Here is a 19,132-nt window from a genome sequence, read left to right on the forward strand (position 1 = left end):
CTGTCAAGAGAAACTAAAGAGGATCTAGGTAATTGGAGGCACAGACCACACTCATGTATTAAATATTTTTCACAAACTGATCTACAGCAGTGGGATTCTCAAAAATCTGGGTCTTGGGTCAGAGTATCATAATATTCTGGGTACTTGTCACAAATGTTAACTCTTGGGAACCAGAAACTCTTTTTATTTTTACAAGTCCTTCTGTGATTCTGATATACGCACAAAGTTTGAAAACCACTCATTTACAGATTCAGTGCATGCCAATACAATCAAATAACTTTTGCTGAGTAAGGAAGTATGATTTTATTTTAGCAAGACCTTCTAAACAAAGAATGGACACAAAAGTATTTCATGGTTAATTCTCATTTAATTAGAAAAATAAAAATATAACTGAAAATTCCAACTAAATTTACTATAAAGTTATATCAATTTCAAAAAAAGTTGTATCAGTTTCTAATATAATTATGTTGCTTGTGATTTTTACAATATTAGTGTGGTTGCTTTTGAAATACAGAAGAGACAAAGAACTGAACTATTTTTTTTGTGTGTTCATGAAGAATACTTACAGTATTAAGTAATGCATCATATACAGCATTCACAAATTTAGCATTAATCCCAGAGTCTTCTATGGTATTAAATGAAGCGGTGGCATCTTTCTGCAAATTAAAGAATTAAGTGTATATAACATTTTAAGGTCTAAAGTCATCTCCTCACTACATCCCCTCATACAGGGCTGACTGTATTCTTAGTAAGATTTGAAACATAACTATTCCTTCATGATTTCTAATACCTTTTAGTGTGATGAAACAAAGAACTTTTAGTGCAAAAATTGCTTAAAATGAAAATAAAAATGAAGGATTATTTTAATATCTTTTTAAAACTGAAAGAATGAAGACAGATCCACATTAGTACAAATAAAACCAATTGTTAATTAACTAAGTAATATTTACTTGATATATATATAATTTCAGATATTAATACATATTTATATTTAAACAGCAATTTAAGTCGATATTAGAAAAAAGGTAAATTTATAGTAATTAAATAAAATTTAAAATCAAAAGTGAAAAATGTGTTATATGTATTATTACCTTAAATGCTGCATTTAGTTCTGGGAAAGAATCAAATGTTGTTAGATAAAAATCATGTACTGCTTTCCAATCTCCTGATGACTTAACTTTTTCTACATCTTCCCTAAAATAAAAACATACATTAACCATACCATATAGAAATATTATTCAGCTAAAATAGCTTTACTGTTTTTATAAATAAATGTCACCAAACATGCAATTTGGAATACTGAAGCTAAATACATAAGTATCCATTTAAATAGTTGCACTTAAATAGTTTATGAATTTACAGTTCTGCTTTTTCAGAAAGTTTATTCTTGACACGTTCCTTACAATTAAGTCTTCTCGTAACCAAACTTCTTGAGAGATTTTGTTTACATTCTGTTTCTACTTTCTCAACTTTTACTAATCCTTCAGGTAACCATTTAGTTTTATTTTTTTTTAGTAGTGACATAACTTATGCAGTTTATGTATCAGAGTAGATGACATCTTATATTTTAAAGAGAAAAAATTCTATTATCACTACCTTTTTCTCCTTTTGCCTGTTTTGACTCAGTTTCTCTTATTTAGTGTTTCTTTTGCCGCAACATTAATTACCCTTTACCTGTTATTTATAAATTTGTTTTCACCTTCAACTAGAGACATCTACTCTTTTGTGTCTTCGTGCTTAGCTAATGTCTTATAATGTTCCACAAGTTCAATCAGTTTCTCATACAAAGATCCTAAATTATACAAAATGCTGACATACACACGAACATATGTATACATATAATAATGACTGAAACTTACTGAAAGTCTTTCATAGTTTTGGACTGGGTAGGAAGGACAGGTTCTGGAAGAACTGGGGCCTTCATTTCTGATGATGCATCAAGAGAGAGGCGCTGTTTTTGTCTAACATCAAGGCAAATTGGTGGTAGGTCTCTCACTGTGAAGAATAAAATACATTCAATGTAATTAGTCATAGACTTTTATGTATTATAAAATTCCTGGTTATTTCAATATGAACAGAAGACAATTTTGTACTGCATTTACCTGGGATCATATAACAGAAAAACCTACCAGAGTGAGGGGCATTTATTTTAGGGTCTATTGCAATCTCCCCTCCCTAATTTTTCCCAAAGCAGACATTAGGATCTATCTTACACTAAAAGTTATCTGTAGAGCTAATGTAGAACTTCTTTTCTCCCTCCCCTTCCCAAAAGCTGTCTTTCAAGGAATATTTTAGTGAATTTTAATTTTTTGATGTTTATTAGCTTTCTGAGCAATATACAAATAATTTATGTCCTCAGCAGTTCTTAATTGGCTTTTTAGGATTTTCTTATCAATTTGTGTGCAATTTTAAAAGTATTTTTTCTTTATTTTTTCAAGTATTTACCAGTTCATTTTCTGTTAAGTATAAAACACATTCAGTGTAATTAGTCATAGACTTTTTCATATTATAAAATGCCTGGTTATTTCAACATGAACAGAAGACGATTTTGTACTGCATTTACCTTGGGATCATATAACAGAAAAACCTTGAATGTATTTTATGCTTTACAGTGAGAGACCTACCACCAATTTACCTTGATGTTAGACAAAAATGGCGCCTTTCATAACCTTTAATTATGAAATAAAACAAATACAAAATTAAATATGTGGGTTAATGAATTATTACAACACAAATACTTCTGAAAGCATTAACCATTCAAGGTATAGACTGTTATCAGTGCCCTTTGACACCACACCCCCTACCCCTTCACACACTTGTGTTGGATAGACTGCCCATTTCAAGTTTAGTTAATTTCTCTCATTCTCTTAATTCTTTCCTTTGCCTCTCGTTTTTGAGCTTTTACAACCCTGATTTATGTTGGCTTTCACTGTCAGTTTTCCCTCCTTCACTTTTGTTCAGGTGTCCTCTTTCCCAGCACTGCTCAAAATTTGATTCTAATCAGTATGGGGACCCTGGGGACCCTGGTATGGAAGGAAGCACTAGTCAGTTAGTTTTAAGAATTCGCAATTTGGGCCTCCCCAGTGGCTCAGTGGTTGAGCGCTGGGTTGCGAAGCTGCCCGCAGCCTCTGCAGCGCCGGTTCGATCTCTGGCTGCTCCCCGGCCACCAGAGGAGGGTCCCGCAGGGTGCGCAGACCTCTCCTGCCGCCCGCTGCTCCCCTCAGCAGTGTACTTCGGTCCTTCTGCCTGCTCTGCTCCCCGCTCTGGCTCTGGTGAATTCTCTCACCCTCCCACGCTTCTGACTGTACCCAGTGCTTGTATGTATGTATGTATGTATGTATAAATAAATAAATAATAAAAATAAACAAACAAACAAATAAATAAAGAATTTGCAGTTTGCAGTAGAAGGGATCATGCTCAGCGAAATAAGTCAGAAAGAAAAAGAAAAATACCAGATGGTCTCACTCATAGCAGGAATTTAGAAAACCTAAATAAGAGACCAGGAAAAAGACTAATCCATACAAAGTAATAATCAAAATCAACAAGCAACTATAAACCAGAGACACACTATGGGGTGGGTGGGAGGAGGGAGGGGCAGGGAGAGGAAGAACTAGAGTCAAAATGGTGGGGGGGGGTGCAGTTGTATGGGGAATATAACCAAAATGAAAATGCATACATTGTACAAAGATGAGAAATGATATAAGATTTATATAAAATAAAATATTTAAAAAAAAAAAAGAATTCCTAGGGGTTATCTGTTAAGATCTTCACATAAGCCCTCTGCATTCTAGGCTCATTCTGAGCCCCCCGTTCTAGGCTACACCCCTCTTAGTCAGCCTTTTTGCTAAGATTTGCCTCCTGTTTTTCCCACACAGTATTTTTGAAGTTTTTCTGTTCTCAGGTCTGTCAAACAGCCCCAATGCTTCCTTCCTGCTGTTTCCTCCTGTTCAGAAGCTAACTCCATAGTAAACTTACAGTTTTGGTGATTTGTCCTGTTTATCTTTTGGGGTTTATGAGAACATTTTATCACTTAATTCTGTTGTAAATGATGCCCCTGATTTTTAATTTGCTATATAGTTGGTCTGTTTTCTTGGGAATTCGGGAAGATTAAAAAAAAACAATGCTTCTGCTACTACCTTCACAGAATCTGTTGTTTACCTACCATTTATTTATTTATTTATTTATTTATTTATTTATACAAGAACTGGGGTACAGGCCAGAGATATGGGGAGGTGGGTAAGAGGATTCACCAGAGACAGAATGGGGAACAAGTCTGATTCACCATGTGGTTCTCTCTGGCGGGCTGGGGATTGAACTCATGCTGCAGAGGCTGCAGATTGCTTCATAGTGCGGCGCTTAACCCCTTGTGCTACCAGGGAGGCCCCTCTTCATTGGTTTTAGAAGAGAGAACATTGGTGGTGACAAGATTTTAAAAAAAGTGCTTTAATTCAGCCTATAATTTTTAGGTCCTTCAGCAAATACAGAACTATCCAACTTCCAGTCATATGTACTTTAGGTATAAAGTAGACAAATGTTCAGCAAATGAAAGTATATATCTCTGCAAATAATTCCTTATGGATTATGTTTAGAAATCTTTACTAACAGGAATGAAATGGCTTCTCAGCAGAAAAGAAATAGATGATAAAAAGTCTCCTTTTCCCAATACCAGTGTTACTACATTATCTTTTGAGGCTCCTCTACAGTTTCTCTTCCTCTTCACCAGGCTTACCCTTTCCTATCCCTTCCCACACCTTTCTCAACCTGGCTATAAACACCCACTATTAGATACAAACAGACTCATTCAAATAAAATTAACTTATTCGCCCACAGAGCATATATACACATTTTTATACCCACTCATTTTTATTAATATCATGCTGAGGTGGAAATGGAATTTTAGTTAGTAACAGAACTAGATTTTGGCAAAGCCTAAAAGTGGGGAGATCCTTATGTAAGAGAATAGTAAAGCCAAGGCCAAGAGGACTGTAGGGTGAGGTTACAACCAGAGACCGAGATGAGATATTTTTAGTTCAGAAGGTAACTTGGACTGAAGAGTAACTCATAGTGTTAACGTACTATGTTAATGGAATTTGAGTCAGAAAGAAAGGCAGTCTCTCCCCTCATATTAGTGAATGAAAGCCAAACTACAGGATGTGACATTCAGCTATTAAGAAAGGAAGAATAACAGCTCACAGCTGCTCTCATGTCCCTGACTATTAAGGCATTGTTTCCAGAGACCGGGCTTTCAGCCTGTTCTCACAGATGGTTATTAAATCTAATTCAAAAGAGAAAATCAATAACTGGTGATGAGAGATTAATTAAATCTCAAACTGATATTATAAATAGAACAGACAAATTTTTGTCCTATCATATGCAGCTTTTTCTGTAATATAGGACATCATATTACCTAGAAAAAGGACAAAATATATTTACCAGTGAAAACCTGTCATTTAGGTTTCACTCAGCAAGTACTTGGGAACTCTCTGTATTAATTGATAAGCAGTAATCATTTTCCCTTTCTTTAAATATAGTGTTGCCAATTTTAGTTGGTTGCTTAGAAACATTAAGTAAAATACGCAAAGCCAGTGTAAGAAGAATAAGGATTGTGGTGGGAGCTGGCAGTATATTGAAAAAAATCTGAAGATCATAATACAACTATGTATAAGGGTATGAGATGAGCCAAATTTTGCCAGCTGTTTTCAAGAAGCTATCAGAGACTAATTTTGGCTGGAAACTAGTAATATGTAGCTTTCCACAAAACTCACATTTGGCACATGACTAGTAGGCTAAAGATTGTTCCAAGTCAGCTAGTACAGATGGCAACAGCAGTATCAGAGGTGAACAAGAGTTTCTATGTAGGTTGAGTGCTCAGTAGGAGGAACCCGGTCCTCCATTCCCTATGCCTCTATACTAGAGAAGAAACACTGATATAAAAGGTTTGCTGCTGGTGATACACTATTGTAAATGTTATACTCTAAATTTCATCTCTAATAATCTTCCATTAAATAATTGATGGAAAAAGCACCAGCCTTGGAAGTAAGTAAGGAACTAGTAAAGAGACTAGTTCCTCTGGCTGGCTGGGTTACTTTCTTCCATTTAGGTAAGTCATTGAAATGCCTTAGGTCTTAGTTTTGACATATGAACTGAAAGAGATGGCCAAAGTCAGTTGTTAACAAGGTTCCAAGGTTTGTGCTTGCTACTCAGTTTCTCAAAACTAAACAGTATTGTTTATGGATGTACAACGGAAATAAAGGAACTTTTTTTTTTAATTTTTTTTAATAGAGGCATGTTTTATTTATTTATTCATTTATTTGTTTGTTTGTTTTTGTTTATACATGCACTGGGTACAGTCAGAAGCACGGGAGGGTGAGAGAATTCACCAGAGTCAGAGCGGGGAGCAGAGCAGGCAGAAGGACCGAAGTACACTGCTGAGGGGAGCAGCGGGCGGCAGGAGAGGTCTGCGCGCCATGTGGGACCCTCCTCCGGTGGCCGGGGAGCAGCCGGGGATCAAACCGGCGCCGCAGAGGCTGCGGGCAGCTTCGCAACCCAGCGCTCAATCGCTGCGCCACCAGGGAGGCCCCCAGGAACTTCTTTTTTTTTAAATCAAGGGAATAGAAGTTATCTCTGGACAAAAAGGAGGGGCAATATGATTGAGGCAGGCTCAGTGGGGCTTTTAAGGGGCTGTTTTGTTTCTTTTTTAAATGAATTTGAGTGCTAAGTTCATGCATTTTCATTTGATTATTATTATTATTAAAACTATATACAAATGTTGATTACATTCTTCTATATTTGTCACATTTCAAATTTTTCAAAATTTGTGAAGAGTTACCGATGAGGTAAAAAGTAATTGAAACTCCCACTCCATCACAATCCCTTTCCCTGTAACTTAGGCACTTCTATGCAGTATTATTCCCATTTACTGCATTTCAGAAGGCATTGAGTGGAATACTTTCAAGAGCTTTCTTTACATTTATACTCTGCATTTATGTTATCCTTACAACTTTATGAGGTAGCTTCTTTATTATCCTATTTTACAGGTGGGAAAACAAATGCAGAAGAGCTAAATAACTTTTGCATTCTCATATAGTTCATAAGGATTCAAACCCAGCCTATCAAGTTATAAACCCATATTATTTCCATTATTAAATAACAACAGATTTTCTACTGGTATAAAAGCAAGTAGTAAAAATGAACCCTTACTCTAAATGGAAGTAGAAACTAGTAAATTAGGAAATGTCAAACAACAACAAAAAAACTCAACAAGGATCAAACATCATCGGTACTGCATAATTAACTCTTTAAATCATAAAACTTAGGTGTAGAAGATATTTTACAACTCTTAATGCCCCATTATGCTCATTTTGTAAGCAAAGTAATGAAAGCTCCTGAGGGCTAAGTCTAATGTCTAAGGTTACAATGACAGTTGAACATAGTAATGGATTCAAAGACTGGGTTCTTATTTAATATCATAATTTATAATGTATTTATAATGTACTAAGGTAATGTATGAGCTACAATTTGAAGGTCCCTCTGTCAGTGCAGTTTTGGCACTGGTTCTGACTACTTCCTTAGTGGCAGGCAGCTGAAAGAGAGAGAAGACAGTGCATTAGTCATAACAGGTGGTGTTTAATCACTGTCTATAAGGTAACTTTTCTGAACATTTGGCAAAAAATAAAATTGAAGGTGGGAGAAAGAAAGGATGAAAGAGGGAAAAAACCCTCTGACTCATAGGACGTTAGCTTTCAAAGCCAAATACAGTAATATATTAATTGTTTTTTAGAGATGTACTTTTCATAAAGTTCAATGATATGTTTATAAAACTTTAATAAAAGCATAGACAAAATATTCTTTTATAGACTTAGTTATAAGAATATTCAAAGGTCCTTTTAAGGCAAGTTATCTTTAATGGAACAATACCTTACACAATGTATATTTATACTTGGTTCTATTTGCATAAAGAAATATAGGAAGGAATATAAAAGACAGCAGGAAAGAATGTGAAACACTTATTTTTAGGTTTTGAATTTTGAAAGCTATTAAAAAATTAATATCAAAAAAGGGGAAAGGATAAAGAAAAAAGCCTAATGAGCTTACAGAAGAGAAAGTGCAATAGGTCCTCAGAGTTCTTGAGAAGAGTTCACCTCTCCCATAGGCAGAGTTCAGAGAAGTCAGCCCAAGGTACTCATTATGACCTAGAGAAAGATCTTGGAGATTCAGTTCAAAAGCAGTCCATTGTCCAAGGAAGTGTGGAAAAGGGTTCATCTGAGGCCTTAAGAGATACTTCTTGTAAGGCAGGAATCCTAATGCAGCTATTGCAGGTCCTTTTCTCTCCAGAGTGCAAGACCTGTGCTGGGTTCCCTTTCTGTCTCTCAAGTTGTTCTTGGAGAAACTGAAAACCTGGAGTACTTCACCTGCAAACAGACTACAGGATTCCACTGCACACAGACTAAATCACTATTTGAGCGGAAAACTAGTACTTCCTTGGCTATTTCAGAGTGACAGAGACCACAAGACACATTTCTCCAGAGTGTTTAAAGACTGCATTTCATTATGTCACACCAGGGGTCCTTCTAGAGTAAACTCACGAAATGAACTAAGCGGGGAGTGGAAGAGTGTCACTGTGGTAAATATTAGAGCTCATGTCTACTCTCTTCTGAATGACTGAGAGTGTAGAGACATTTTAAAATTCATGAGGAATTGCTTTTCTTATTCAGTTTTTAAGTTTTATTTTATTTTCTTACATCATTGCTCATTTTTGTACAGTAATTGGTTTCTTCCCTCAGGTATAGTCCCTGTAGTTCTCCCGCCACCACACACCATGAGCCATCACCATATTCCCTTATGTTCTTCCCGCCCTTGTTCTGACCCGCTTCCCTTGATGTTGGTCTCAGGTCTATGGTCAGCTGCTAGTGTTATTTTTTCTTGACCTTTTGTTTGGTTTCTCTATGTTCCCCATAGAGTGAAACCATCCGATATTTATCTTTTTCCTTCTGACTTACTTCGGCTAGCATAATGCCCTCCAGCTCCATCCATGTTACTGCAAATGCTTCATTTCTTTTAAAGATGTTTAATAGATGTTTTAAGTTATGTGTGAGAGGGGCCTATCACTTTAGAAAGGAAGATGCAAAAAAGTAAGAGAGAATGGAGTACTAATCCCCTCCCAATTTACTTATCATTTATATTATTTCTCTGAAGATGCATCATCCCTAGCATCTGTTATAGTAGGTAAAACTCCTACACTCCTCTGATCTTTAAAAGGACAGCCAACTCAACAGGCATACCTAGTCATGTGATCTACAGGGAGGAAAGGCATCCCTCAGCTGTTAGGTAAACCCACGCTGGGCTTTTGCAGCTTCTCTTAATACCACATGAAGATCAGACGGAGAGACAAGCTGTTAGAGAATACCCAGCATAGGTCCTGCCACCAGAAAAGAAGGAGGAAAACTGTAGTAACTGCCAAGAATGATGCATCATTGAGGAAACAATATTATTGGTAACACAAGAGAGGCTTCCCAAAAGATCAAGGGATTATAACTGTGCTTACATTTGGAAGACTTAGTCTAACTTCCCATTCAATAAAATAATTCTTTCAGCAGCAACCCTGACATGAGTGCCATGTCATATCTGAATTCTGGTGCTGTCTAGGTAGAACAGCTAAGAGAGATGAGTACTGGTAAGGAAGTCTACTGAAAGGTTTATCACTTCCCTTGAGTGGTAGAACGCTAAGTTTAGGACAGGGCTTAGCATAGATTCCACAAGACTGGCATAGCTAAGAGGGAAACAGACAATGGTGGGAGCTCAAGTAGGGGGACCATGTTCATGAGGGGGTCCAGAGTACATCCACTTAAGGAAAAAGGCAGGTTGTGAGAATACAAGCTGGAAAGATGGATTCAGAAATCAAGATGGTAGTACAGATAGAATTAGTAGATAGGAGTGAGAGTATGGAATCAAAGGATAAGGATTTTTAAAAAATTATTATTATCATTTCTTTTTTCCTGACTCAGCAAGGGCTATGGAATTTAAACAATTCAAGCAAAGTTATGGCTAGCCATCGTTTCTCTTTTACTTCCTATCATTCTCCATAACAGATATTTCTAAAGATTCCTAACCCTCTATTGTGGGATGAACCAAAAAGATATGTTGAATTCTTAAACTCAGCACTTATGACTATGATCTTATTTAGGAACAGGATCTTTATAGATGTGATCTACTTCAGATGAAGTTATACTGGATTATGGTGGACCCTAATCCAATGTCTGCTGTCCTTATCGAAAGAGGAAAATCTGGACAGAGACACAAAACGGGAAAAAGCCATATGAGGATAAAGACAGAGACTGGAGGGAGGCATCTACAAGCCAAAGGACACAAAGGACTGCTGGCAACCACCAGAACCTAGGAGAGAGGCATGAAACAGATTTTCCCGCCAAAGCTTCAGAAGGAGCCAACCCTACCCATACCTGGATTTCAGACTTCTAGCCTCCAAAAACTGCCAGAGGAATCATTTCTATTGTTTTAAGCTACCAAGTTTGGGTACTCTGTTAGAGCAGCCCTAGGAAACTAATATACCCTCCTTATACCCTGAGTTTAAGCTAAAAGTGAGTTCCCGATTTCTATTTCCTTCTACTTTCCACATTTATCTTCCTTCTTCTCCACAGCCTCGGAGTAAGAAGTGACCTCTTCAGCTGGAGTCAACATCTCAGTTCCTGCACTTGTCTTCCTCCTTGATCCCATCCTCATAACACTTCTCCATTCTGTTCATTTTATTATTCTGTGTCCCTCCTGCCACCTTAGGATATACATTAGATTCTTTCCTTTGACCGTCACTCTCTTCCTTCTTTCAGTCTGCATTCACTCCTGTATTTTCATCACTAATCTACCCTTTCACTTTTTGCGATTTGAATTCTCCTAATGCCATGCCACTGAAACTGTTTTCTTAGAAGTCACTGATGAACACGCTAAACAACAAAGCTTTGGACTTGTCTCAGTGCTTACTCACATTTGTCCTTTTCTAACCATACTGTTGACCAAATCCTCTTTTCTCTTTTATAGCTACTTCCAATTCTTTCACTAATGTACCTTCTTTTAATAGAGGTATTATCCAAACTACCTTTGGCTCTCTTTTCCTTTCCATGCCTCTTCCATTCATTAGCTATGTAAATCCATGCAGTGCAAGTCACATAAAATTCTCTGTGGCTTAAGTTTCCTTATCTTTAAAATGGGAAAATAATGCCTATTTCCCTCAGGCTGCTGTAAGGACCACATGAATATATTAAAGTGCTAGGTGCTCAGAATCAGGTCTGGAACATAGTAAGCTCTATAAGAAAGTACTGGCATGGCTGCTACTACTGCTCTAGTAAATCCACTCTCACAGCCCCAAGTTCCCTCTTGTTTTATTCTATGCAGTAAATACTTGCTAAAAATCTGTAATGTAATATATATATATATAACATTAAAAAAATAATAAAAAAATAGAAGAAAAAAATCTGTGATGAAAAAGGGAACTGCCCTAGGCTCTGCAAGGATTACAGAAGTATTTATTCTTTCATAGAACCCACAGTCTAGGAGAGGACAGTATACAAATCACACCACACTAGAGTAGGCGATTACAAGAGGTAACAGCAAAACCCCAACTAAATGGCAAGACAAAGAAGGGAAGAATTCTATCTGGTTGGAGAGAATTAGCAAGTGTTTAGAAAAGAGGTAGCTTTGAATATTAAGGTAGGATCTGATAGCAAAAAAAGGAAGAGTGTCTTCTAGGCAGTGGGAACAGACTGGGGAAAACTCAGAATTAAGAAGTATGGAGATATCAAGGAGAATGTATAAAATGCAAGGCACATGCAGGAGAAAAGTAGGAGATAAAGTTGAAAAGATATTGTCATATTATGAAAAATCCATGAGTGTGAAGGTCAAATTTTTTATTTAATTTTGGAATTTGGAAGCCTTAGGGAGTGATGGAGATGTATTTAGAGTTGTGTGATTTACATATGATTTATCAACCAACAGAAACCAGTCTATCAGAAGTTTCCTCCACATATCAGAACAAGAGTTCTGTTGTCAGAAAATGTGGACTGAATTTTGGTCTGTCATTTAGCATTGTGACCGTGGCCAGGTCATTTACCCTCTCTGAGCACTAGTTTCCCTACTTATAAAATGGGTGTGATAAACAGAATTTAAGAGGGCTCCCATAATCTCAGCCTCCTAGGTTTTCATCATAATTCTATTACATCACATGGCAAAAACTATTTTGCAGATATAACAGAGGTTACTAATTGGTTGGCTTTAAAATAGGGAGATGGGGGCCTCCCCAGTGGCGCAGCGGTTGAGCGCTGGGTTGCGAAGCTGCCCGCAGCCTCTGCAGTGCCGGTTCGATCCCCGGCTGCTCCCCGGCCACCAGAGGAGGGTCCCACATGGCGCGCAGACCTCTCCTGCCGCCCGCTGCTCCCCTCAGCAGTGTACTTCGGTCCTTCTGCCTGCTCTGCTCCCCGCTCTGGCTCTGGTGAATTCTCTCACCCTCCCGCGCTTCTGACCGTACCCAGTGCTTGTATAAATAAATAAATAAAAAATTAAAAAAAAAGTTTAAAAATAAATAAATAAATAAAATAGGGGGATGGACAAAACCTAATCACATAAATGCTTTAGAATCCAAGTTTTCTAAGGAAAATATTGGGTGGTTTCACTTATAGCAGGAATATAGGGGAACCCAATAAGACATCAGTGTAAAAAAATAATAACAGTACAAAACACAACAAAACAAAAATGGATAATTATAAATCAGAGACATCCTGCAGGGGAGGAGGTTGAGGGATCAGAGGGAGGGAGGGAGCACAGGGGACTGAGGTGATGATGCACGGGTGCAGTGGTGAAGGAAACTCTATGGGGACTACACCTGAGGGGGTGGGGGGAAGCAAATATTGTCTAAAAATGAACAATGATGGGTAAATACCTAGAAGTGGAATTTCTGGATCATATGGAATCTCTATCTTTAGTAGGTATTTACCCAAATGACATAGAAACATTAATTCAAAAGGGCACCTGCACCCCTATGTGTATAGCAGCACTATTTACAATAGCTAAGCTTTGGAAACAACCCAAATGCCCGAAAATAGATGACTGGCTCAAGAAGATGTGGTACATATACACAATGGAATATTACTCAGCAATCAAAAAAGGTAAACTCATGCAATTTGCAGCAACATGGATGGAGCTAGAAGGGATCATGCTCAGCGAAATAAGCCAGAAAGAAAAATACCGGATGGTCTCACTCATAGCAGGAATCTAGAAAACCTAAATAAGGATCCAGGAAAAAGAATAATAATAATAAAGAAAAAATCAAAATCAACAAACAACTATAAACCAGAGACACACTATGGGGGGGGGAAGGAGGGGAGGGCTTGGGGTCAAAATAAGGGGGGTGCAATTGTATGGGGAATATAAAAATCAATAAATAAATCTTTTAAAAAAATGAACAATGATGTAAAAAAAAAAAAGGAATCCAAGTTTTCTGCCACTGGCTGCAGCAATCAAAGTCAGAGAGATTAGAAGCATGAGGGGGATCCTGCTGCTGGCCTTGAAACAGTGAGCTGTGATATGCAAGAGGGCCTGTGGCAAGGAACCATGAGTGTGGTCTCTAGGCGCTAAGGGAGGCCCTGATGACAGCCAGCAGGGAGACAAGACCACAATCTCACAATCACAAGGAATAAATTCTGCCAACAACCTGAAGAAATTTGAAGAACTTTTCCCCCAAAGCACAGCCCAGTCGACACCTTGATGTCAGTCTTGTGAGACCCTGAATAGAAAACCCATCCACACACAGCCAGACTTTTGACCTAAAGAGCTGTGAGCTAATAAGTGGGTGTTGGTTTTTAGTCATCAAGTTTGTGGTAATTTTTACTTAGCAACAGGAAACTAACAGACCAGGATTCTAATATCTGTTCTATTTTATGTGAATGTTGTGAGGCTCAAATAAAATGGTGTATATCAACGTTTTCTCTAAATTTTTATATTGTCCAAATAAGTTATAATTATTATCTAATTAAAAAGTTTAGAAGTCATCTCCCAACTGCTCTTCCCCATCAAATAGGCTCATTTTCTTTATTCCTACAATAGTATCAGAATTATAGGTTTGTTTTGTTTTGTAGTGGGTCAGAGATTAAGGTGATGTAGTGTGTGTGTGTAAATAAAGGCAGAAAGAACTTATCAAAGGCAAACTTTCACAAATGAGGTAAATACTAACCTGCAAAATGGTACATTAGGTCTAGTACTAACGAGGCGTGGCAACAGAAAATCTGTGCAGTAATTTATGTCTCTTCCATCTTGTGGTCACAGGCAATTTACTATGTCCTTAAACACTTCCAGGTTTGCATTGTTGGGGTGAGGGACATTTAAATCTTTGTAGGTTTATTTTGTTTTGTCACAGTGAGAAAGGCACTTAATATTATGCAAATCATATATGTGTTCTAAAAAAAACATAGAGTTGTATAAAGAAATAAAGTATATTAATAATATACACCCAATCCTATCTTACTGAGGTAGCTATCAGCAAATTGGTGGGCATCCTTTCACAGCTCAAAGAAGCAATTAGTTTCCCTACACTAAAAAAACAACAAATAAACAAAAACAACAACAAAACTGAAGTCTGTTTGAAAAGGTGTGAATCTGTATCCCTAAAACATATATGATGTTGTAAGCCAGCAATGCCTCAAAAAAAAAATTAGAAAATATGTATATAAATATGAAAAAATGGTGTCAGATTCTACCTTTTATTGTGTAAGCTGCATTTTTTCATTTTACTTGAATGAAAGTAAAAGGTAGCACTGGTGGCATTTCAAGAAGGATTATTATAAAACAACCTGGTTGGTTTTTTTTTTAAGTATTTTTGTAGTTTTTAAAAATCTAATTTATTATTTTCAACAGGTTAGTCAGTTGGTCCAATTCCATTTCTTGGAATAACTTAACACTAGTTATATATAACGTTTTTTACTGATTTATCTCCATCTATTTTGCATCTAGGTTGCAGGGTTATCAACAATAGCTTCATAATATAGGGTACTGGGAATGAATGGGCTCCCTCATTTTTTTCTTGCATCTTCTCAAACATTTCTTCTTACAAATCAAATGGAGTATAATTTTCTTAAGCTTCCCTAAAAAACCTTCTTAAAAAATCAATAAATGTAGATTATAATTGAATGTATTAATATTAAATGTAGAGAGTAAATTGGCTGTATCTGACATATCTGTACTGTTTATGTGAGCTTTTTTTATTTCAAACTACCTTTTAGGCCTGTGATAAAGTTTAATAAATTTTGTGACATTGGCTTTCCTCATTTTCTTTTAGGTTTATTTCTAGGCATTTCATGTACCTCTGACTACTGCTTAAATAAAGGCAATCCATTGAATTTTTGTATATTCATATTGTGTCGCGCTCCCTAGCCAAACTTTCTTAATATTCACAAACTTTTCATTCCATTCTCTTACTCTTGGTAACAATCACCAAAAAAGAATGATTTTCTTTCTTTTTGTAAATAATTATACTGTTTATTACTTCCTCTTATTGCATTAATTAACTGGACCTATCAGAGTAATGCTGAATAATGAAAATCTACTTTTAAAAATAATTTGATAGTATAATTTCAGTTACTATATAGAGAGGCTACATGCATTTTTAAGAATTAGATTTATAAAAAACCTTTTTTTTTTTTTTTTTTACCGTTCTTGATGTTAGGGAAAACAAGATGTGTGGGTGAACTTCTGTTTTCAGCGGCTTCTTTCTTCTGGTTAACAGTTGAAATAAAACTGCTGAAAGTGGAAATCTGGCCTTTGGCTCCTCTGTCCAAACCCTAAAAGCAGAAAAATTCATATTGCAGCATAATTCCAGCTAGCTATATTAAAACTATTAAAATTATTTTAGTGCAGAAATCATAAACATTTATAATAGCTTTTAATTTGATAATTGATAGGTTAAACATGTATATAAAATTGACTTACCTTTTTTAGGGATAAACTGTTTAGGCATAAAATAAAAGTCATATCATCTAACTGGGAATAATAATAGCTCCTACCTCACAGGGTTATTGTGAGGTTAAACTGAGATAATATGTATAATAGCACAGTTCTTGTACACTGCACCTGTTCCATTACTGTTAACTATTTTGATTTTGTATTTCTATAACATGAGTTTTGTGACCTCCACAAAGATTATTTTCAATAGTTAACATGCATGTGATACCCCACTGGTTGATTCACTGAAGGTTTTCTTGGTTTTTGATGCAGCTTTAAAAGTTCAGGTAAAAAGATAAACCCTTTAGACTTCATTTCTTTTTAGGCACTGTGATTGTATTTTGTGTACAACAGGATTAAAAAAAAAAAAAGAAGAGTGCTAAGTACTTCGGGATTGTTAAATGCACATATAGAGCAATCTTCCTGTAGCACAGAATCAACACCCTTCCACAAAATGTCAACTCTACAGGAATCTAGAAAACTTAAATAAGGGACCAGGAAAATGAATAACTATAAGAAAGTGAAAATCAAAATCAACAAAAAACTATGAACCAGAGACACTTTTAGGGGGGCGGGGGCGGGAGGGGAGGGATTGGGGTCAGAATGGGGGGGCTGCAATTGTATGGGGAATATAACAATAAAATTTATTATCTAAAAATAAAGTCAACTCTAAGTTCATAATATATAATCTGTATAATTATAAAATCATCATCAGTATAATGTTCAGTTAATAGAACTACCTCAGGGTTTATTCTCAATTCTCAGCTTTTTCTGGCTTACACTATGTTCCAGCTGCCAGATGCTTAATAGAATATAGTAATTTCCTCCTTGCATCTACTTCTTCACTCTAAGGTAATTTCTTTACTTTTACAGAACAGTTTCTGTACATTTCCTCTTTACTCATTCACCAGACTAATTTCCAATTATCTTTTCAGAAACAGTTCATATGCCATGTAGCAAAAACATTTACATTCACCACATTCACTTCCTTACACTTCCATTCCTCTTACAGTTAGGAGGATCATCTAATTAATTCTAATAGAACACAAGTAGAAATAATGCCTGTCATTTGTGAACCAGGAAGTACTGATGCTTTTAAGGCAAATCTCCACCTCTGCTCTCCTTCCTTCTCTGTGACAACCATGGAGCTAAAAGTTGAGATGATACAGCAGTCATTGGCTTGGGTCCCTGAATAACTTAGGTGGAGCAGAGCCACTAGTGACCACCATTAGACTATATACCATCAGCAATAATAAAACTTGAGAGTTGTTGAACATTATAATGTGGAGCTACTTTGTAAATGCAGCATAACCAATTCTAGCATAACTTCTCTGTAAAGCTTTATCTGGTGGTCACCATTTTCACAAACTCAATCACTTTTTGCTTGCAATTTACTTAAATTATTCCACTGAAATTATAACTATTCTCATATTGGCTCCTCATACTGGACTAGAAACTTTCTATTTATCATAGAGCTTAACAAATAGTGAATCTTGGGCATAGATTTTGTACTTTAGAGAAAATTTATTCCATTTCTTCTTTCATAAAAGGGGTTAGTATAGAAAAGAATCCACAAACAATAAATGTCAGATAATATACACCAGAATTAAAAGGTTTCTAGAATTAATAGATTTTTAGTAATTAGTTATTTAACTGCTTTATATCACAGATGAGAGACTGAACTTTTTAGAGACTCACCTGAAGTCATTCAGTTAACAAGTAACAGAGATGTGTTGGACACTACATGAGAACTTCAGGAATACTTTAATGAGTTAAGTATATATAGATGCAGCTTGTATGTGTGACATCTTTGGCTGCTCATAGAATTCGTTATGTGTTTTTGTTTGCTTCTTTTTAGATTTAGGCTCAGTGAAGTCTGAGTTAATAATTCTGTGTTAAGATCATCCTACATAATCATTCAGTACATCAAAGTTAAACATACTGTTGAAGTAGAAAAAAGTGGTATTCTAATCTTTAGTTTCAGAATCATAGACAACATCATCTCGAGTCTTATATAGAACCTACAAAACAACAGGTGCTCAATAAATTATCATTCCTATAGTAACTTACTAAAACAAGTTGAGTATTTGCTATATGCCAAGTACTATATTAGTTCTATGAATGTATTTGTACCCCATTTTACATATGGGGAAACTGAAGTATCATACCCAGTACATAGAGCTGGCAAGTGGAAATTCAACTGTGATCTAATTGACCCTTAAGTGTGTATTCTTAAATCACTACATCTCAGAGTCTCCTGCTATAGTATATTGTTATCACTCATTAAGGCTTTATTATATATGTTACACATATCAACCTATTTTCATAGCTCTTTGTGACTGATATGACCTCTAATTTTATAAATGTATCCTGAATGAAATTTAATAGCTTTATGAGCAGTTTACCTAACCAGAGGGAATTAACATTAGCAAGAAAGGTAAGTTTATTTTAGAGAAACCTTTGATGTTCGAGCAATCTAGGAAAGACTCAGTATTTTTATTTTCCACCCCCTTCGCTTACCCCTTCATAATGAAAGAGGTCTCAAAGAATATTGTTTAGATCACTGTGGAATTTCCAAATAACAAATAAGTGATTCAATCAATAATGCCATTTAACAACTGTTAGTTCTAATCTCTAGTAGATTTATAATGCAGATTTCCAAAAAGAAGAGAGAAAATTAGAGCGTTAAAAAGACAGTGACATACTTTTCCATATAATAGTCTTAGTAAATTACATAATTTACATAATCTTTGTAAATTAAAGCAGTAGGTTTACACAACTAGTGTACTGATTAGTAAAATAAAATCTAAACGAATTATTCACTGAAAATGTAAATCATTCCTTGCTCTATTAGGATACCTACATAAGAATTTTATTAACTTCAGAGGCCAAGTTTGTTCATTAGTATGTTTTGTTCTATCAGAATATCTTTAATAGTGGGAACAATGCCAAATTTGATACATTATATATTTAAATTATACATGGTAATTAATAAAAACAACAAATTTGTAAAATGAGCTTAGTTAATGGCCCCTTGGGGTGTTTTTTTTTTAAAAATACTTAATTTGGGCCTCCCCTGGTGGCGCAGCGGTTGAGCGCTGGGTTGCGAGGCTGCCCGCAGCCTCTGCAGCGCCAG

General features: G+C 36.0%; 1 protein-coding gene across 2 annotated transcripts in view; it reads right to left on the reverse strand.

Moving 5' to 3' along the window:
• Positions 1 to 19,132, reverse strand: part of HECTD2 (HECT domain E3 ubiquitin protein ligase 2) — a gene marked incomplete at both ends in the record, with an annotated part of 62,034 nt that overhangs the window by 29,979 nt on the left and 12,923 nt on the right. For both annotated transcript variants that reach the window (XM_084245654.1, XM_084245653.1), the window contains 4 exons: positions 567 to 656; positions 1,092 to 1,194; positions 1,860 to 1,995; positions 15,707 to 15,836. In XM_084245654.1, coding sequence (XP_084101780.1) covers positions 567 to 656; positions 1,092 to 1,194; positions 1,860 to 1,995; positions 15,707 to 15,836 — 459 coding nt within the window. The remainder of the gene's footprint in view (positions 1 to 566; positions 657 to 1,091; positions 1,195 to 1,859; positions 1,996 to 15,706; positions 15,837 to 19,132) is intronic.

The sequence above is a fragment of the Talpa europaea genome (genome assembly GCF_964194135.1).
Source record: "Talpa europaea genome assembly, chromosome: 10".
Taxonomy (NCBI): Eukaryota; Metazoa; Chordata; class Mammalia; order Eulipotyphla; family Talpidae; genus Talpa; species Talpa europaea.